This window comes from Patella vulgata, chromosome 2, assembly GCF_932274485.2.
Source record: "Patella vulgata chromosome 2, xgPatVulg1.2, whole genome shotgun sequence".
NCBI lineage: Eukaryota > Metazoa > Mollusca > Gastropoda > Patellidae > Patella > Patella vulgata.
The window spans coordinates 90,736,609-90,758,670 of NC_065880.2; the positions used below are offsets into that span (position 1 = coordinate 90,736,609).

General features: G+C 37.0%; 1 protein-coding gene across 2 annotated transcripts in view; it reads right to left on the reverse strand.

Annotated features, from left to right (window-relative positions):
* The window catches only part of LOC126810075 (uncharacterized), a 32,703-nt gene extending 11,994 nt beyond the window's left edge, over nucleotides 1–20,709 (reverse strand). The window contains exons 1-16 of one of the 2 annotated variants that reach the window (XM_056099031.1): nucleotides 20,615–20,709; nucleotides 18,620–18,736; nucleotides 17,183–17,326; nucleotides 16,623–16,775; nucleotides 15,175–15,534; nucleotides 13,377–13,569; nucleotides 12,803–12,967; nucleotides 11,486–11,553; nucleotides 10,850–10,988; nucleotides 10,266–10,453; nucleotides 7,709–7,932; nucleotides 6,384–6,425; nucleotides 4,594–4,649; nucleotides 3,766–3,792; nucleotides 1,044–1,120; nucleotides 129–188 (exon numbers count right to left, since the gene is read on the reverse strand). In XM_056099031.1, the coding sequence (XP_055955006.1) occupies nucleotides 129–188; nucleotides 1,044–1,120; nucleotides 3,766–3,792; nucleotides 4,594–4,649; nucleotides 6,384–6,425; nucleotides 7,709–7,932; nucleotides 10,266–10,453; nucleotides 10,850–10,988; nucleotides 11,486–11,553; nucleotides 12,803–12,967; nucleotides 13,377–13,569; nucleotides 15,175–15,534; nucleotides 16,623–16,775; nucleotides 17,183–17,326; nucleotides 18,620–18,730 (2,007 nt within the window). In that variant the 5' untranslated portion in view covers nucleotides 18,731–18,736; nucleotides 20,615–20,709. Of the gene's footprint in view, nucleotides 1–128; nucleotides 189–1,043; nucleotides 1,121–3,765; nucleotides 3,793–4,593; nucleotides 4,650–6,383; nucleotides 6,426–7,708; nucleotides 7,933–10,265; nucleotides 10,454–10,849; nucleotides 10,989–11,485; nucleotides 11,554–12,445; nucleotides 12,504–12,802; nucleotides 12,968–13,376; nucleotides 13,570–15,174; nucleotides 15,535–16,622; nucleotides 16,776–17,182; nucleotides 17,327–18,619; nucleotides 18,737–20,614 lie in introns of those variants that run through there. The other variant, XM_050535032.2, reaches the window with a different exon arrangement.
* Between the last annotated feature and the right edge of the window lie 1,353 nt (nucleotides 20,710–22,062).

Here is a 22,062-nt window from a genome sequence, read left to right on the forward strand (position 1 = left end):
ACATAAAATACCATGGTAACCCCACATAGTAATAATTCTAGTTGCTGTAATCATAAACATAAAACATAAAATACCATAGCAACCCCACATCCTACTGGAACCAAAACTAAAAAGGCTTTTTTAATTACCTTGGCTGCATCCCTTCTTTCTTCAGGTCGTGGAGACAACAGATTTACATGGACAATTGACTGAAATAAACATATATCCAACATTTTTTAAAACAAATAACACTATTGACTGGTTTATTTTCAAATTTCAATGATTGATTAACATTTTTAACAATGTCTGATAATTAATCAATTTTCTTCCATGAAGATAGACATGCTCCATCTATTTCTAACCTGGTCCTCCGTCCTGCGCTGCTGACTATGGGAAGGCTATGATGGATAATCCTGGACCCTTCTTGTTAGTGAGCCATTGTATCAACAACCCATTCATAGCCCCCCGTATTAAATGATTTAACTGGGTCAGTTAACAAAAAAAAGCATTTTCAGGTACCACCAGAAGACCTAGTTAACCAATCTGTTTCATAGAGGTATTGTGAATGCTTATTGAGCTTTATAAGTTCAAGTACACCTTCTACATGTGACATCACATCATATGACATCGATCATTGATTCGACGACACGAGTTGCGTAAACTATTCCAGGCAGAATGGTGCCTTTTACTCTTTTTATATACCAATTTACACTAAATAGGAAATAATTTTCATCTAAACAACTTACTTTATTTTTCTAATACCCCAAAAACATTTTCTAGAATTTAATTTGCAGAAGGAAAAACAATTAATATTGCGAGGTAATTAACCATCATCAATGTCATCACATGCAGTGATTTTAGCACCCTAGCGAATATTCACTGCTGATCAGTGTGATGTCATCCCTCTCAGTGAATGTAGCGGACTAGCGAATATTCACTGCTGATCAGTGTGATGTCATCCCTCTCAGTGAATGTAGCGGCCGAACGAATATTCACTGCTGATCAGAGTGCTAGTTAACCTCAAGGGAATATAATTTTTAAATAATATTACAGTTGTCAAATACCTTAACTCTCTCCCATCTTAGACCAGAATATCCTTTTCCTTTTCCTGTTGGTTTAATCGACTGCCAGCCACTGACGGCTACAAAAAACATGTATACAATACGTTCAATTATTTCATTTGTATTTGGCACATACTACAAAAATATTATAATGTCTACATGTATATATAATTGACCTTTATTACAAAAAATACTCAAAGAGTTATATTTATATATAGCTCCTATGTGAAAAAGAAATGGGGTTTAACGTCCAGTCGACACAAACTAGGTTTTTCAGGACTAACATATGGTTCAATTTTTATTTCAATAATTTGATTGCATGTACAGGCCTTCAACAGTGGGAGGAAACCGGAGTACTTGGAGAAAACCAACGAGGCTGGAAGTGAAAGCTACATCACACCACTTGACTCAATGACAGACCTTGCAATTTAACGTGCACTTGTTTAACCATTCAGTTACCCAACCCCTCGTTTTAAAGTTCGAAATGAAATGAAATGGGGTTTAATGTCCTACTGTTCTGCTCCTAACCTGGGCTAATGAAGACGGGCATACGCCATGCAGTGTGCTATGAGGCAAATTTTACCCGGGCAGTGGCGCTACGGCCTACTCTTATATTGAATTCCAACTGTCAAGGGATCTTTTACGTGCCCGCCAATGTGTACATGGGACCTTGGTTTTTCGTCCCATCCGAACGACTAGACAGCTGTCCTTGTCAGGCCCTTCAGTTTTAAAGTTCGAGCACAAGACAATAATATATCGATGTTGCATGAAAGTGCAGCATAGAATTGTGTCGTGTTCTCTGTACATCAAATGTTAACTTAAACATACAATGTACTTTCTAATCTTTCATTAAGGTTTAAAAAATCTAAAGACTGACCAACTAAACCTGACTTTCATTCCTAAAATATTTAGTTAGTAAGTTATATATTAAAAAGAGAAGCTCCAGATTAATCTATAAGAGATGGTAGGATATATCTATAAGAGATGGTAGGATATATCTATAAGTGATGGTTGGATATATCTATAAGAGATGGTAGGATATATCTATAAGACATGGTAAGATAAATCTATAAGAGATGGTAGGATATATCTATAAGCGATGGATGGATATATCTATAAGAGATTGTAGGATATATCTATAAGCAACGGTAGGATATATTTATAAGAGATGGTAGGATATATCTATAAGAGATGGTAATATATATCTATAAGACATGGTAAGATATATCTATAAGAGATGGTTGGATATATCTATAAGAGATGGTAGGATATATCTATAAACGATGGTTGGATATATCTATAGAGATGGTAGGATATATCTATAAGGGATGGTAGGATATATCTAAAAGAGATGGTAGGATATACATCTATAAGAGATGGTAGGATATATCTATAAGAGATGGCTGGATATATCTATAAGAGATGGTAGGATATATCTATAAAAGATGGTAGGATATATCTATAAAAGATGGTAGGATATATCTATAGAGATGGTAGGATATATCTATAAGAGATGGTAGGATATATCTATAAAAGAGAAGCTAGTTTTGTCTATATCGATTTACCTGATTATAGCAATAAGGGATAGGTTGTATTAATGGTAGGATATATCTATAAGAGATGGTAGGGTATATCTATAAGAGATGGTAGGATATATCTATAAGTCATGGTAAGATATATCTAAAAGAGATGGTTGGATATATCTATAAGAGATGGTAGGATATATCTATAAGAGATGGTAGGGTATATCTATAAGAGATGGTAGGATATATCTATAACAGATGGTAGGATATATCTATAAGAGATGGTAAGATATATCTATAAGAGATGGTAGGATATATCTATAAAAGAGAAGCTAGTTTTGTCTATATCGATTTACCTGATTATAGCAATAAGGGATAGGTTGTATTAATGTGTGTTATAAAGGATCTAATAGTATACATTTAAAGTGATGCTAGAATTCATGTACAACAGAAAAACCTAATCTAATGTTAGGTTATAAATATGGAAGCTTGGTTAGACATGAGATAACTCTGTCTAGAAAATGAAAGCTTGGTTAGATATCAGAGAAATCTGTATTGAAAATGTTTTTTATGGATCATCTACATGCTAGATTAAATATTCAGCACAAATGCTAGTTTACGTCTTCATAAACACAGGATAACTTTTGGCAAGTGGAAATTCCTGGTCTGTATCGTGTGTGTCCATATAGTTTTTTCGTCTTAAAGTACAATGTAATCAATTTGTGTGTAGTTCGCATACATGACACAGCCTACGGATACGGACAGGGCAGCACGTATCAAACAGCTTTCAGTTTAACGAGGAAAACGTCCATATAAACAACGTAAAAAATCGTCGTCTTTTTTACTACTTTTAGAGACTGAAATTTTGTGTCATAGCGTTTTTATGAATTTATGTGTATCCTAGAACACGAAGGTGTATATCTGATGTGGTTTTAAACATGATAAAGATTGGGATTTAATCATTGAAAAAGAGTGCCCAAATAGTGAAGATCGGAATTCTTACGTACGTGGGGCGAAAATCTGCCAAAACGCTAAAACTACATTGGTGCAACGTATTAGTATTGCGACGATACGAGTGGGACAAATTCCACTTTCCAAAAATCTCTATTACAAAAGCTACAAGAAAGCTAGAATAAGGATATATGAAAGTTATAAGATATTAAAACTGGTCTACAGAATTTAATTTTCATTCCGTAATTCACCTGCAACTTCTTGATCGGTTTTATCCACTAGAAATTAAATAATACAGTAGTGAATCAACAAGATATTATAATCATTTCCTGATAATATTATTTCATATCCTCAAAGAGAGAGAGAGAGATGGGGTTTAATGTCTACTCGACACAAACTAGGTCATTTCGGGACTAACACATGGTTCAATTTTATTTGAATAATTTGCTTGCGCTTAGGGCTCTTTTAGCAGTGGGAGGAAACCAGAGGACCCCGAGAAAAACCATGAGGTTGGACAGGCGACCCTACTCCAGTTGACTCAATTACAGACCTTATAATACAGCACACACAAGCTAACCATTCAGCCATCCAATCCTAAGAGGAAAATCTTCAAATTTCTACCACATAACAATTGACGGCCATGCTTGAAAAATACTGAATATTATACGTGACCCACACCAGGTCATTTTGGACTAATATGGTAATCTTTATTGCCGTAAATTGCTTATTTATACATGGTCACATTTGGTATCAAAACCAAGTCACTTAACTCAATGACAGGCCTTATGATCTCGACCAACAATTCCACTATTCAAGAAATAAATGAAATAAAATGGGGTTCTGCTCCGACTGGGCTAATGAAGACAGGCACATGCCATACAATGTACTATGAGGGACATTTTGCCCAGACATCGGCACTACGGCCTACTCTTATATCAAATTCCAACTGCCAAGGTGTACATGGGACCTCGGTTTTTCATCCCATCTGAATGACTAGACAGCTCTAATTGTCAGGCCCTCCGACCTGCACCACTGACAAGGGTCATTCAAGAAACAATTTAAAAATCATATATACTAACCTTCCTTTATTTTGGCCAGTGATTTAGCCATGATGAAACTTTGTCTTAATTTTTTTCTGTAAATAAAATTTTTAAAAACATCTCATGGAACTTAAATAAAGTTTCACATCCTACTTTTCTGCCCCTACCGGGCCCACAAAGACGGGAAAAACATCTCATGGAAACGAAAATAATACAATTGGTCAATATAGCAACAAATGGCTTTGATTTAAAGGACAATATTGGTGTCAGTCATTATCACATATGTGATAGAACTGGTTTAACACGTTCCAAATATAATTCTAATACAGAGATCATTGCTACGATAGATGAGTAATCAAGGAAGTGACGAACGAACGCAAAAGGAAAATATGAGTTATCCTTCTGTATAATGGACTGAAGTGACGAATGATAACAGATACACCAATATTGCCCTTTAATTACACTTCTCATTAACTGATATGTTTAATGCAGGGCTCTTGTTTCACTCAGATTCAACTGTCTTGACTGACATTGAGTGAAATTGATCAGGTGGAGATTTACTTGTCAGTCAAATTATATGCCTTTAGATTAGAATTTCAAATCTTAAAATCCCAATAAATAGAGTTAAACTTATTGGTAAAATTGACATAATGACCAAATTTGGATAATACTAAAGAAATATTTAAAATAAAACATATAACCCCCAACCCTTCAAAAACACCCAACAAATTGACCGTCTGGCAAGATTTTGGAGTGAAAGTCGTCATTTAACTGTGTAGTTAATACGATACTGGGAAATCAATATGGCCAAAACTGACACAGTTATATGGGACAACAATCACTGGTTTATTATACACAAGCACGATGTGTATAATAAACCAGTGATTGTTGTTCCATATCACTGTGTCAGTTTTGTTATGTTTCCCATTGCTAAATGCCACTAAAGGATTATATCAATATGGCCATTTGAACTGGGCTTGAGAAATCGTCAGGGTCTACTAGGCCTACACCGGTATTCAAATCTGGTACACCCTGGTCAATAGTCTAGTTACCTAACCACAACGTATCTATGGGCAATAAAAAATTACGCTAAAATTAAATATTGTAAAACCGACACCTACATATGAAAGGTAAAAAGAAAGGAGACCGTAAAACCAACATCTACATGTATGAAAGCTAAAAAGAAATGAACTACATTAGAATTTGATGTGTGTTTTTGGATTATAAGAAATAAAAAAAAAACACATTGAATAAAAGAAAATAGATGCAGTAGTAAATAGCTAAAACTAGCTAAAATAGCATTAAGCCATCCATGGCCTCATCCTTCCTCCCCCCAGTCCAGTCCAGAAGGGTTAAAATCAAGTACAATTTAAGTTTGATTTTCATATTATATTAATATATCAATCAATTTAAAGGATTAATGTTGTTTTGGGTAAAATAATTTGAAATCAACCTTTTCCCTATGTCTACATATAAAATTTAATCAACAAAATCTAAAATGTATATAAAGGCATCACAAGATCATTAAAATCATTCATTGAAAAAGGATGTCTCAACCCGAATAGTTTGAATAAACCAACTCCCAACAAACTTCAAGTCCGTTCTTAGTGCTGTCGAGTGGGGATTTTTATAATATCTAAATCTACAAAACTTAGTAAAAAATTCTAAGTAACTAGTATTCCATGTGTCATGTATTAGTTAGATCCCCAGAACACAAAATCTCTGTCATGTCATCGAGAAAAAATAAGAATTTTCCATTTCTAAAACTAATGTATACTATTCTACAAAAATTGAAAAGGAAAGTAAATTTATGAAAGAATTGAGGATACCGAAGTGATACAGCTTCTTCTTCAACTTCAAAGAATTCTGGGCTAAAAATTCACACAACAAACAGAGTTACTGCAAATATGAGTTAAGGGCTAGCTAAAAATTTATTATAACTTAAAAATTTGATTTTAAGAATGGCAGCTCGCTGCAGTGAGAGACAGAGAGAGAAATGGGATTTAACATCCACTCGACACAAACTAGGTCATTTCGGGACTAACATATGGTTCAATTTTATTTTTATAATTCGCTTGCGTATAGGGGTCTTTAGCAGTGGGAGGAAACTGGAGGACCCGGAGAAAGGCGACCCTACTCTCTGCCATGTACAACCGGGGAATCAAAACCACCTTGCTGCAGTGATTGTTGAATGTTGTAAAATTTGTTGTTAATATTGGACTATTTTTGGACCGATATCCTTTTTTTAGTTTCAACTTTCACAATATTGCAGTATGCAAACGATTTGAAATCATTCAAGTGATGTACACCGGCTTTTTAAAATGAATCTATAAGCTTATACTGTACACATACCATCCAGATGATCCAGAAAGAAATCATACCGATTTTAAATATTATTATGGTACAGAATTTAAAGATACATTATGGAAGATTAGATAAAGAGCTGGGAGTTATAATTGTTAAAAACTAGATAACGTAAATAGAATTTGCTGAAAATTTCAGTCAAATTGATCCACCCTGAATCAAGATATTACCACTTGAATTTTAGGCCTAGCCTCGATCATCATTACTAAAGTCGGTACGTAAAAAAAATTGTCTTGATTATCAATTTTGGATTAAATCATCAATGAGCATTGAGCAGCAAATCTGATTCAAATCCAGTGAAAATGTGACACTATAAGATGGCATTGAGAGTTTATTAAGGTCTTTTCATGTTAATAAATGTCTAATTAATAATTTACATAACATTTCAGGCCTAAGGAAAGACCTGCAATAGGCAGATTTAGCTCTTGCATAATGTATGTTTAAACTAAATAAACTAAAATACAACTTATGTAAACATTGAAATCAATATAAATAGAGAGAGAGAGAAATGGGGTTTAACGTCCACTCGACACAAACTAGGTCATTTCGGGACTAACATATGGTTTAATTTTATTTCAATAATTCGCTTGCGCGTAGGGGTCTTTAGCAGTGGGAGGAAACCGGAGAACCCAGAGAAAACCCACGAGGTTGGACAGGCGACCCTACTCCTTGTCACGTACAACCGGGGATTCGAAACCACGCCAGTTGACTCAATGACAGACTTTATGATACAGCGCGTGCGTGTTTACCATTCAGCCATCCAACCCCCCCAATATAAATAGAAACTTACGATGAAACGGAACTCAGAGTTCTGTCCCTTTCCAGCATTCGCCTAAATCTGCGTTCTGTCGTACTTGGTCCTTCTTTCTTTGGTTTTGGTTTCTCACGATATAAAACCAACTTTGTTTCTTCCATTAAATTTCTCTGGTCTACAATTCTATTGGCTGGAGGTCGGATATCTGCTCCAGGCTCAGCAAATGCACTGGAATATCTTGGAAATTCTTTATTTTTACTCTGCAAATATATTGTCGGGTGCATCAACTTTAATACCTTTGTCAACACTTTAAAAATGAAAGGGGGTTTAACGTCCTACCCCGACTTGGCTAGTGAAGACTGGCAAATGCCATACAGTGTGCTATGGGTGAAAACCCGGAGAAAACCCACGAGGTTGGACAGGCGACCCAACTCCTTGTCACATACAACCGTGGAATCAAAACCACGCCAGTTGACTCAATGACAGACCTTATGATACAGCGCGCACATGCTAACCATTCAGCCATCCACCCCCACCCCCACTAAAAGAAGGCATATATACTCAGCCAAATTAAAAACTTGACACTGATGAATTTCAACAAATTGTTTTTTCTGGTAAGTCAAATAAATTTTAAAGTGTTTCTAACGATAGTCAGTAATAAGAAGCCTTTAATTTCATAAAATTGTAAAGTCACGTGGATCACATGACTTTTGAGCATATAAAGATGAAAAACCTGAAAAACACGTGCAAACACAAACTCGTGAGGTCAATCGATGCAAGTTTGCTTAAACTGAACACGCACATGTAACTTGAACTGGAAAAACAAATTAAAATTGTTATTTTCATCTTTGTTAGAAAATGCTGCGCCTTTCAAATGTAGAACGTCTACATGCTATAGGTAGGCTCTATGCTGGTCAGTCTGTGGTCACTGTTGCAAGAGCCTTTAATTGTTCACGCCAGACAATAATTAATCTTAGAATGAGAGTGCTTCAAACTGGAACTATTGCCGACCGCCCAAGGGCGGGAGCGCCACGTGTGACGTCACTCCAGGAAGATCAAGCAATACGATTATGTCATCTTAGAAACAGATTTGTCACTGCAACCTCCACAAGTAGAGAGATGTTTGGTGGAAGGGTAACTGCACAAACTGTTCGAAATCGCTAGCAGGCTGCTGGTCTTCGAGCTCGGAGGCCCTATAATGTACCAATATTGACACCTCTTCATCGCCGTAACCGACTTGTGTGGGCCACAAGACACATAAGATTTACTCAAAGACAGTGGAATTCGGTTGTCTTTAGTGACGAATCTCGATTCACTTTGAGATTTGCCGATGGCAGGGCCCAAGTGTACCGCAGACGAGGTGAACGTTACGCTCAAGTATGCGTCAGAGAAGTTGACCGATTTGGTGGCGGCAGCGTCATGGTTTGGGGTTCTTTTTGTGCACATGGACATTCTCCTCTTATTGTTGTTCAAGTGTACTTAAATGCTGTCCAGTACAGGGATCAGATTTTGCAACCTGTTCTTCTTCCGTTTATGCAGAGACATGGGCCTGGACTAACATTTCAACAAGACAATGCTCGACCCCATACAGCAATTGCTACCCAGAATTTTTTAAGAAATGCCGGTGTCCAAGTCCTGGATTGGACGTCGCTTAGCCCCGACCTTAATCCTATTGAACACATCTGGGACGAACTGGGTCGACGTGTTCGTCAGCAAGTGAATCCACCACTGACGTTGCAGGACCTTCAACATGCTCTTGCTGAGGAGTGTCGACGTCTTTCTCGGGTAGTGTTTACTAATGTTCTGAGATCCATGAGAAGACGTTGTGTGGCAGTAGGAGACGCTAGAGGAGGCCACAAATGTTACTTAACACTTTATTCCGATTGTTCTCCAAGTCTGTGAATTTCATTTTGGGGGGTACTGTGACATCACAAACGTTATCAATTTCAAGGACTTTCGGCGAGACGTATTCTTGCTTTCTGTTGATGTCAAGGTCGTCTGTGCACAACATAACACTAAAATAATTGACTTAAACTAAATATTAAAAATCTAGTCCCAAAAATCCTGAGTGTTAAGTTTTTAATTTGGCTGAGTATATTACATATAAATGACTGGACTATGAGGAAAATTTTGCCAGGACAGCAGCAATACGGCCTACTCTTAATTCGAATTCCAACACAGCCAAGGGATCTTTTATGTGCATGCCAATGTGTACACGGGGCCTCGGTTTTCTGTCCCATCCGAACGACTAGACAGCTGTCCTTGTCAGGCCCCCCATCCTGCATGCCAATGTGTAGCCCAGTCGGAGCATAACAGTAGGATGTTAAATCCCATTTAATTTCCTTTCCCACTAATAAATAAAGCTATATTACCATTCTAGTATAATAAAGCTATATTACCGTTCTAGTAAAAATAAAGCTATATTACCGTTCTAGTATAAATAAAGCTATATTACTGTTCTAGTATAAATATAGCTATATTACCATTCTAGTACAATAAAGCTATATTACCATTCTAGTATAATAAAGCTATATTACCGTTCTAGTATAAATAAAGCTATATTACCATTCTAGTATAAATAAAGCTATATTACCGTTCTAGTAATTGGTAGAACGTCTGGAGGTGGTATAGGTTTAGGATAGTAGACCAGTTTAGTGGCATTACCTCCCCTTTTCTTTAATACAACTTTCGGCAGCGCGAACGTGTCGTCACTTTTCTTACCAGATCGCTGCTGACTTCGTGTATTGTCTGATGTTTCTGTTAGATGACCTTGACCAACAACTAAATTAAACAAAATAAATTATAAGTCACGGTTATGCTTCTGACGTCCAAATAACGAGAGAGGGAGAAAAAATGTGGTTTAACTTCTACTCGACACAAGCTAGGTCATTTCAGGACTAACATATGGCTCAATTTTATTTCAATGATTCGTTTGCATGTATGGGTCTTTAGTAGTGGGAGGAAACTGGAAGACCTGGAGAAAACCCATGAGGTTGGACAGGCGACCCTAATCCTTGTTGCACGTACAACCGAGGAATCGAAACCACGACTCATTGACAGACCTCATGAATTCACGTGCAAGCGTTAAACCACTAGACCACCCAACACCCTGTCCATATAGCAGTACTTGTTTAACCATTAAACAAGACTTTTGAATAACTCAGATAATAAACATACTCTCTCTAGATTGAAATCTTGATTCTTGTGGTTGACCTTCACCTTGTCTTGAAGAAGGTAACACAGACAACATGGCCGCATCATAAACCTTTGTGTACATTCCATTTAACTTGACAGCTAGTTTATCTAATGCTATTCTCTACAAGAACAAATAATAACACTCATATATAACAAACACTTAATTCGACAAGCGATTGCCATGCAAGATACGCCCAAATTTTGCAAGAGATGGCTAGAGAACGCGCTAAAAAAATAATGTGATTTGCGTACATTCCATTTAATTTGACAGCTAGTTTATCTCTAATGCTATTCTCTACAAGAACAAACAATACAGTGAATATCACACTCATTTAAAGATATATTATGGGAGATTATATAATGAGCTGTCAGTTCTCACTATAATAGTTAAAAACTAGATAATGTAAAGGGAATATGCTGAAAATTCTCTGAACCGAGAATTTAGCCATTGAATTTTGAGCCTAGAATCGTAAGTCGGTACGATAAAAAAACATAGTCTGGATTCTCCATTTTCTTATTACATTGTCATATTTTATCATTGTTTGATAATGACTATTCAAATAATTTACTACTGATTCTTGGATAACAGGAATTTCAACTTAAAGAGTTAAAACTTACATGTACATCTTTTATATCACTTTCTTTTCTTCTCAATCTCCATGGTAACTCATTAAAATCTTGATCGTCTAAAAATAATAATAAAACTCAATCTCGATTTCAGAGACAACTTTACCCCTCGTTTATCTCTGGTAAAACTCGCCAGCCATTAATCAGCGTGAAACCGGTTATTTAGCTCCGCCCCCCCATGATTACTGATTGGCAGGATTTGTTAAAACAAAATACTGTCGATTACAAAATGGCTGGCGAGTTTTACCAGAGATAAACGATGGGTAAATAAACGAGATTGAATAAAACCCAGAAATAAAATAATTACTATTGTATACCTACATTCTAAGTTTTTTTGTTGCATGATTAGACGCTAACAGAATTTCAATATCAGGGTTGGCCAACATATGGCATAAGTTGGATAATAGACCATTCCAAGTTGGATATTAGATCATTCCAAGTGGCACATTTCAAGCAGCATATTAAGCCATTATAAGTATATTAGACCAGTATAGACCAGTACAATTGGCACACACCAGGCTGCATATCAGACAATTCCATGTGACACACTGGATCATTCCAAGCGGGACATTCGCACCATAATGCTGATTAATTAATAATGACTGCCAAAATATGTCACTTATATTATTTACCTGTATCAGTATTATAAAACATCCAGGTAAGATCGGTATAATATTATTTACCTGTATCAGTATTTATAAAACACTCAGGTAAGTAAACACCTAGATTATGGTACTATCAGGTCGTTATCTATAAACTTGTTATAATTACCTATGTCAGTATTTATAAAGTACCTAGGTAATGATGCATCCAGATTATGGTATGATATCATCAGGTCGTTATATATAAGCTCATTATAATTATAATTACCTGTATGAGTATTTAGAAAACACCCGGGTAACGATGCACCAAGATTATGGTATGATATAAGATCATTATAATAATAATTACCTGTATCAGTGTTTATAAAACATCCAGGTAACAATACACCTAGATTATGCTACGATATAAGCACATTATAATAATAATTACCTGTATCAGTGTTTATAAAACATCTAGGTAAGGATACACCTAGATTATGGTATGATATCAGGTCGTTATATATATAAACTCGTTTTAATTACCTATATCAGTGTTTATAAAACATCCAGGTAAGGATACACCTAGATTATGGTATGATATCAGGTCGTTATATATATAAACTCGTTTTAATTACCTGTATCAGTGTTTATAAAACATCCAGGTAAGGATACACCTAGATTATGGTATGATATCAGGTCGTTATATATATAAACTCGTTTTAATTACCTGTATCAGTGTTTATAAAACATCCAGGTAAGGATACACCTAGATTATGGTATGATATTGGGTCGTTATCTATCAGCTCGTTATAATATTGTCCGAGATCAAATCGATGATGTTCTGATTGCCAATAATCTCTAACTGCATCTTCCTCTACATCACAAACATAACCTGAAATAGATCCCCCCAAAAAATAAAATCAACCTGCAAGTTTAAAGTCCACTCGACATGAGTTAGGTCATTTCGGAACTAACATATGGTTCAATTTTAATTCAATAATTCTTTGGCAGCGGGAGGAAACCGGAGGACTTGATGAAAACTCACGAGGTTGGACAGCCGACCCTACTCCATGTCACTTACATGTGGGGAATTGAAACCTTGCCATTTTGACTCAGTGACAGACATTGTGATTTCACATGCACGCGTTTAACCACTAGACCAACCAACTTCCTCAGATTTTTGTCCCATCCGAGTAACTACACAGGTGCTACAACTCATGTGTGGGAACAAGTGGCTTGTTGTGTCCGATGCCGGGATTCATCCCGAGGATTCTGTGAACAAGCAACACCTATATCCTTACCTTTACTGTCGACAATAGATGCCATGGTAACACAACTTTTAGACGTAACTTTAGAAACTTCTGTTAGGAAAGTTGGTTGTTTTACTTCATCTCCTGTAACTATTTGTACTACTGATTTCTTCTTCTCTTTAGTACTGGATGATTGGTCATAATCAAGAATTGAACCACCAGCAAGGTCAGTTTCTTTTTGTTCCTGAACAACAACAAAAACGATTGAATCAATGTGTAACTCTATTTTTACATAGTTGTAGATTGCTTATAAAAAAACCCTTCAAAATCAGCATGCTTGGAAAAAATCCTGGTTCCTCATAGGTAGGGTTACCATACGTCCTGGTTTTTGGGGTCCTTTTTGTCGTCCCGTCCCGATGCATCTCACGTGTCTAAATGTCCTGGTTTTTAAATCTGGTGTTTTTAAATTGAAAATAATAAGACAAAACACATAAACTAGTGATTAATAGTAATATATAAAACAGTGTTTGCTACAATCTTACTTCAGCACACCACTTCTGATCTAAATATAGTTCAGTGCATAATACATAATGGGAGCATAAACACATCTCCCGGCTTCTAGGAATAAAAAAATTCGGGGGGGGGGGGCACTCAATTTTTCCGCGGCTTTCGGGGGCTCATTTTGTCGCTTCGTGCTTAATTTGGTTTTAGTCTGCTCGGAAAAATAAATGTCCAGGTTTCTTCAATGATTAATCTGGTTACCCTATTCTTAGGCCATACGAAAAAAATATTCTCTTCTCAGACTATCCTTACCAAAAGTCTGATGCAGGTGGGAGATTTTATTTTTGTGTTTTTTTTTTATTTTGTCAAATGATCACTACTAGGCTAGGGGATCACAGTGGGTAAGACGCTGGCTCGCTAGCCTGGAGGTCAGGTGTTTGATCCCTGCATTGTCCGAGAAAGTTCATCCAGATTTTCGGGCATACTTCCCCCTTGTCAGTGATGCAGGATGGAGGGCCTGACAAGGACAGCTGTCTAGTCGTTCGGATGGCACAAAAAACTGAGGTCCCGTGTAGAACAGTAGGACGTTAAACCCCATTTCATTTCATTTTATTTACTACTGGGCTAAATGACTTCTCATAAACATCACATTTCATCAAGGCACTATATTTATCTCATCATGTTCTTTATAGAAAGGTATATGATTATCCAGTAACATTTATCATTGTCAGTAACATTTATAAGGGTTGTGTACTTGATGAATGAGTCTATGCCACATTTTTGGATTGATTCAAATTATTTAAAGAGCTACTTCCTGTAAACCGAGATAAACATTAATGTACTGTAATTAATGAGATTGTTTTGGCTTCCAGCTTGAGCGAGGGTTCAATTTAAAGCTCTTATGAATGTGTTTAAATCAATTTATTCCGACACTGCACCCAGTTATTTAAAAGAACTCTTTGATTTCTATACTCCCCGGGGATCCAACCTTCGTTCTTTAAGTGATCGTAGCATATTGAGGATCCCCAAATATAGTAAGCATTTTGGTGAATATCCATTCTCGGTCAAAGCAGCTAAAATGTGGAATGATCTTCCAAAAACTCGTCCATCCAGAGTTTTAAGGCGAACTTAAAAACATATTTATTTCAAAAATGTTTTTCAACCGTTTTGATGTGAATGCGCTTAGAAACACTCATGTGTAATGAACTGTTATATAAATCGAACAATAAAAATAATAATAAAAAACGGACATGCAGCCCTTTTTAGGTGATGCAGGGTTACCTGAGAACAAGAGTTGTTTCTTTATATGGCCTTTTAGCAAGAATAAAATAAAAAAATCATGAACTACCTCTTCTAATTTATCATCATCTTCATCATCATCATCAGCCTGCTCATCTTCATCGGTTGTTGTCACAAAAATTGTCACTTTTTTCGACAGATTGCTAACTTCTTTTTCATTGGTCTCAGCAGTTACAGGTGTTTTGTTTTCTTCAGTCTCATTAGCCACTTCTGTTTCATCACTAATAATCTTGGAATCGCGAGTTGGGCTTTCAGCGCTACTAGAGGTCTCCACGTCTCCTGACTCTGGTTCCACGGTAGACTTATCCGGATCGATCTGCGAAGAAGATTCAATGGCCAAATCACTCTGTTCCGGACTAGTTATCGCTGTCTTGTTAGTTGACTTATCATCTTTTGTTACCGGCTGACTCTGAAAGAGGTAAAGAAGTGGATATTAACGTTGTGTCAATATTTCTGCCTATTCTTCAGCAAAGTACAATCTGATTAAAATACAGATCTATATTTCGTTTCGTTTTTTTTATACCATTGATGGCCTACATTACATGAAGATCTGACCGGTTGTAGCGATAGGTCATGTCAGAGGTCATACAAGCAGCTTTTGACCCTATGACATCAGACATTTGATTAACCAATCGGCATTGATGTTACTAGTGGATTACCCACAGTTCCGTGCAAAACACACCTAAAGCTCACTGTAACAGACCGTTTGATTAGCTATTCCCTCACATCATTCAGAACACGTCAATGACAACAACTCTTCCAGATACTAGTGTACATGTAGTAAAGACAAATAAAACGAAATTTTGAACTATAAAAACGAAATGAAATAGGATCTGTGTTTTAATCAGATTGCAGCGAATTACTACTGTGAAGAGTTCTAATATCCACCCATTGTTTATCAAATTCTAATATCTGCCAATTCTTCATCGAATGGTTACATGAAGGGTTCTAATTCATGCCTATTTTTATTAAAATTTCTACTCTGAAGGGGGGTTTCGATTCCCTGGTTGTATGTGACAAGGAGTGTCGAGTGGACGTTAAACCCCATCTTTCTCTCTACTGTGAAGGGTTCTATTACACTCATGTCAATATGTATGTATGTAGATATTGGTTTAACATCCCAACCCAATGAGTAGGTATACTTACCGTGTCAGCTCCGCATGCACTACTCCTATTAACAGAGTCGGTGCCAAAAAGTAACATAAGGTGCAATTTTTTTCAATAATTTTGATTACACGTAGGAGGTTTTAGCAACAGGAGCAAACCAGCCAACTTGGAGAAAACCCATGAGGATGGAGAGGCGACCGGGCTTGATTCAATAACAGACCTTAAAATCTAATGCACACACATTGGACCGCCCAACCCCCTCAAAAATAATTTAAAAAATCTAAAGACAAATGAAAAGAAATGAAATGGGATTTAACGTCCTTCTTGCTGTACCCACTGCTCTAATTGAGACTAACAAGATCATTATTTAAATAAGATGTCCTTACTTACCTTTAACCTTTTCTTGCCACAAAGGTCACCCATTTTGTCTTCCAGCCATTTTACCCGTTTTCTAGCTGTATTTATATCACCTACTTGTTCATATAAGGCCGTCTGTAAATCAGCTCTCGCATACGCCAACTCTATATCTAATTTGTGCATTATCTGAAATTACAGACCATGTAATTTTGAGACTAACATATGTTTTTATTCTATGGTCATTTTCCTAGGGTAGATAATTTTACCCCGACAGCATCGTTTTTGTCTACTTTTCATCAAATTGTAATTGTCATGGATGTTTTTTCATGCATGTGGATCTCGGTTTATCATCCCATCCTAATGACTGGACACACTTTCGTTGTCAGCCCTGTAGACGCTACCAAAGTGCTACTCATCTTGATCAAACTTGGCATGCTTGTTTCTTGAAGAGAGAGAGAGAGAGACAGAGAGAAATGGGGTTTAACATCCACTAGACACAAACTAGGTCATTTCGGGACTAACATATGGTTCAATAATAAACTGTAATAATCATCATTTAAAATGAAAACAAACTAAAAATATGATGTTTTTACCTGTAAGACAATTAGCTGTCTTTCTACTTTTATTTCTAGATCATTTACAATGGTCTGATACCGGTCTGCATCCGATGATTTCGCTGCATGGAGATTTGCTTCCGCAGCTTTTAACATGTCTTGACTTGTTTGAACATTCTGAACCTGGAGAAATAAAATATTCTCATTGAGAGAGAAAGAAAAGAGTGAAAAATGGGGCTTAATATTCACTCCACACAAACTAGGTCATTTCGGGACTAACATATGCTTCAATTTTATTTCAAAATGAAATGAAATGGGGTTTAACATCCTACTGTTCTGCTCCTATACTCGGCTAATGAAGACGGGCATACGCCATACAGTGTGCTATGAGAGAAATTTTGCCCGGGCAGCGGCACTATCGCCTACTCTTATATCGAATTCCAACTGCCAGGGGATCTTTTACGTGCATTCCAATATATACACGGACCTTGGTTTTTCGTCTCATCCGAAGGACTAGACAGCTGTCCTTGTCAGGCCCTCCGTCCTGCATCACTGACAAGGGGGAACCATGTCGGAAAATCAGGATGAACTTTCTCGGCCAATGCAGGGATCGAACACCCGACCTTCCCAATTTTATTTCAATAATTCACATGCACCAGTTGGAAGAAACCTGAGAAAACCCACAAGATTGTCACAAAAAGCTGGGAATCCAAATCATGCCCCTTCACTTAATGACAGATCGTATCATCTAAAGTGCATGTGTCAAACAATTCAGCCACCCACCCCCCTTCAATGAAAGAGTTGGGGCCACAGCGGCTAAGTGGGTAAGATGCTGGCTCGCTAGCCCGGAGGTCGGAGATCCAGTCCCGGTTTTGGACGAGAAAGTTCAAGATTTTCCGGTGTGGTTTTCCCTTGTCAGTGGTACAGTCTAGTCATTCGGATGAGATGAAAAACAAGGTCCTGTGTACACATTGGAGTGCACGTAAAAGATCCCTTGGCAGTTGAAATTCAATATAAGAGTAGGCCGTAGTGCCGCTGTCCGGGCAAAATTTCCCTCATAGCACACTGTACGGCGTATGCCTGTCTTCATTAGCCCAGCCGGAACAGAACAGTAGGATGTTAAACCCCATTTCATTTCACATGAAAGAGTACAGTGATATAAAATATACCGAGGTTTAACATTATACTTTCTTTGCTTACTCGATGAAGGGAAATTCCCACAAGGGGCACCTCAGGTTTTTTGTCCCATCTAAATGACTAGACATTTATTGTACCATCACTGACAAGAGAAAAGCTGACTGGAAAATTTGAACACTGAGATCAAACCGAGGAGTACAGGACCTCATGGTTAGTCAGCAGGCATCTTACTCAGTGAGTCAACATGTCTCCCCAAGAAGGAAATGAGTTGATGATTATTTGGTTGCATTGCTAAAGATTTCTATCACAATATAAATATAAAATTTCTTATTTTCTAACCTGTTCCTTCATAAGGATATCTGACCGATGCTGTATTTTACATTGTCCTTTTAAAGGGGAACCACTATGTCTAGACGTGGGTCGCCTTTCTAACATTGCACTTCCAGACATTTTCCCCTGAAAATAAAACATAAAACAACATGTTTGAGATAATTTGATTTCTATACAGATAAAGACACCACTGGAAAATTGAATACTTTCTCGCCACAGGAATTTCATGTTCCTGAAGAGAGAGAGAGAGAATGAAATGGGGTTTAACGTCCACTCAACACAAACTAGGTCATTTCGAGACTAACATGTGGTTTAATTTTATTTCAATAATTCGCTTGCACGTAGGGTTTTTTTTAGCAGTGGGAGTAAACCGGATAAAACAAACGAGGCTGGACTGGTGACCCTACTCCTTGTCACGTACAACCGGGGATTCAAAACCACGCCAGTTGACTCAACGTGCACGTGCTAACCATTCGACCATCTAATTCATGAAATTATAGGTACGTTATCTCCCTTTACCACAGACACGTGAACAATAACGTTGTCCAATCAGAGGCCGTGACACAAACACCCTCAAATCAAACATGGCAAGCTCCACGGAAACCTTAACATTGAACGAACCTTGAACTTTGCACCTAAATTATCACAGGTAGACATTTTAGCTGGAAAGCTTGAGACTTGGTATTCACGATGATATTCAGTTGAAATACTCCGGTTTTGTATTGTTTTTTTTGGGGAGGGGGGGCATTTTTGTATTTTTATTAGAAATCTATGAAATCTATATAAGTCCGTATATCCTATATTTGAATACTTTGAAACTTGGGGGTAATGTTTCTTGTACACGTGTCTAAATGGTAAAAGATCCATTTTTGATATTTTACTCCTTCATATTTGGACTGTGAATTATGATTTTAATACAATAGGTTATATTAGAGGTTGTTACTTCTCACAAGTATCGTCTAGGCTATCTATATGTGTTTTTAGAACAGATGTATAGGAAATGAAATGAAATGAAATGAAATGGGGTTTAACGTCCTACTGTTTTGCTCCGAACTGGGCTAATGAAGACGGGCATACGCCATACAGTGTGCTATGAGGGTAATTTTGCCCAGACAGCGGCACTACGGCCTACTCTTATATCGAATTCCAACTGTCAAGGGATCTTTTACGTGCAAGCCAATGGGTACACGGGACCTCGGTTTTCCGTCTCATCCGAATGACTAGACAAGAGGGAACCACGCCGGAAAAATTGGATGAACTTTCTCGGCCAATGCAGGGATCGAACACCCGACCTCCAGGCTAGCGAGCCAACGCCTTACCCACTTAGCCACTGTGATCCCCAGATGTATAGGAAACCATATCGTTGTTGGTTATGGCTTCCAATATGTCTGTTCTAAAAACACCCTATAATTAAATATCTAGACCATCGTATGGCCGAGATTTAAATGGATTTTAACTCCCGCAAATTTTTAAAAACTTGCTAATCATGACTTAGCCTTGATTGTTAAGTAGGCGACCGTTGCTACGATAAAAAACAATCTATGCTAGATCTTCAAACACTCATAACTTAAGTCAGAATAAAGTTAAATTTTCAATAAATTCATTTTTCATTACCGGTATCGATTTTTGAACTATTTTTAATTATAGTAATTTAAGTAATTATACACAGCAAGAATGGCCAGCTCTTTATTTAAATCTTTTATAATGCATCTTAAACTTTTTTCTGAAAGATTATTATTTTTTTTTTTTTCAAAAATATCAATTAATGGCTCTGTCAATCAAAATTGACAATCAATACTGATCAATAAATCAGCCTAAATAATTTAAGGTGAAACTAAGAAAGAAATGTATTATGCTAAGGGAGATAACTTTTCCCATAGAAACATGTAAACAAACTTTTGGTAGTTTGGTTACTTTATTGTTTCTCAAGAAATATTTAGTAATTAAAACAACCAGAATATGGACATTAAAAATTAAATAGTCTAAAAGGATTTACACACTTACAGTCGACAAGTAAGGCCGTAATTTAACTCCAAATCACCATTTCACTCAACTGCTACGGGCACCTGCCAAATTTCTACATAATCCGGAAGTTCATGTGAGTTACGTTCCCGGAAGTAGCCTCCTTTTCGGCCTTTTGCAGCCATCTTACTAAAGGTAAACATGGTGACCTAAACAAAACTTGATGAAAATCAAGATAAATCTCAATATCTACATCACCCAAAAATAAATAAACAGGCCTGAATCCTTAGTGAACATTTAATGAATAAATAAATGTTGATATTTATGTTACGGGATTGGAAATTACCTGATATTTCAATCTATAGATCATGCATACCGCCTTTCCTTCGTGGAATCGCATGGACGATTATTTCCGTTTTTTCACTGTCAACTTCAGTGAGATAATTGGGGAGGTGTGTATTAGTTCGTTCCGGATTTCTATCTTGGGTGCCCGTCTCCATTATCCCAGTCGGAGCAGAACAGTAGGGCGTTAAACCTCGTTTCATTTCATATCTTTGGTGCCAGAGACGTATTTCCACCTAACCACAGCACAGAGTGTCAGATTCTTGAGGTGCAACTGAAAAAATACGAAATGGTCATATCAACTCAATTAAATATTGTTTAAAAATTTACACCGCCAATTAACAAACAATTTGAGACTACTTTATTACAAAAACATCGGCAAACTAATCTAAAATCGTAATGCTAATTATAATTATTCATAGTGTATATTTTGCCATCCGACAGTTCCTTACTTTATTTACTATATTTAGCCGTACTTCCGTTCGACATGCGCAGTTGTCCGATTCCCGCGAGATCTCACGCCCTTATCGCGTGATTAAATATGGCGACCGAAGAAGATGTTGACGGCTAGTGCGTTTACTAAAATGATGTTTCGTGAAATTGACTCTTCGAGCAGGGTTAGGGTAAAATAAAATTCGTCTCGAGACAGTAAAATAAAATTCGTCGTGATACGGTAAAATAGTTGAACTGACCGATGGCAATTAATGTCAGACGGTAAAATAGGCCACGAGTTGAAATAGCCGGCATCATTGCCAAAGCGAAAACCGCTAAGTCCAGGAATCAGACAACTGTGCATGTCAAACGGAAGAGACGGCTAAATAGTAAATAAAGTAAAGAACCGTCGGACGGCTGAATATCCACTGCGTAATTATTAACAAATTTAGATCAAAAACATCGGTGAACTAATCTAAAATCATAACGTTAATCAGTCTGTGAACCAAGCTTATTGATTATTGGGTAAATAAAACAACCAACGAGTAAAACATATTTTTTTATTCCATACAATTAAGGGGGGTTGGATGGCTGAATGGTTAGCACGTGCGTGCTGTATCATAAAGTCTGTCATTAAAGTCGACTGGTGTGGTTTCGAATCCCCAGTTGTACGTGACAAGGAGTAGGGTCGCCTGTCCAACCTCGTGGGTTTTCTC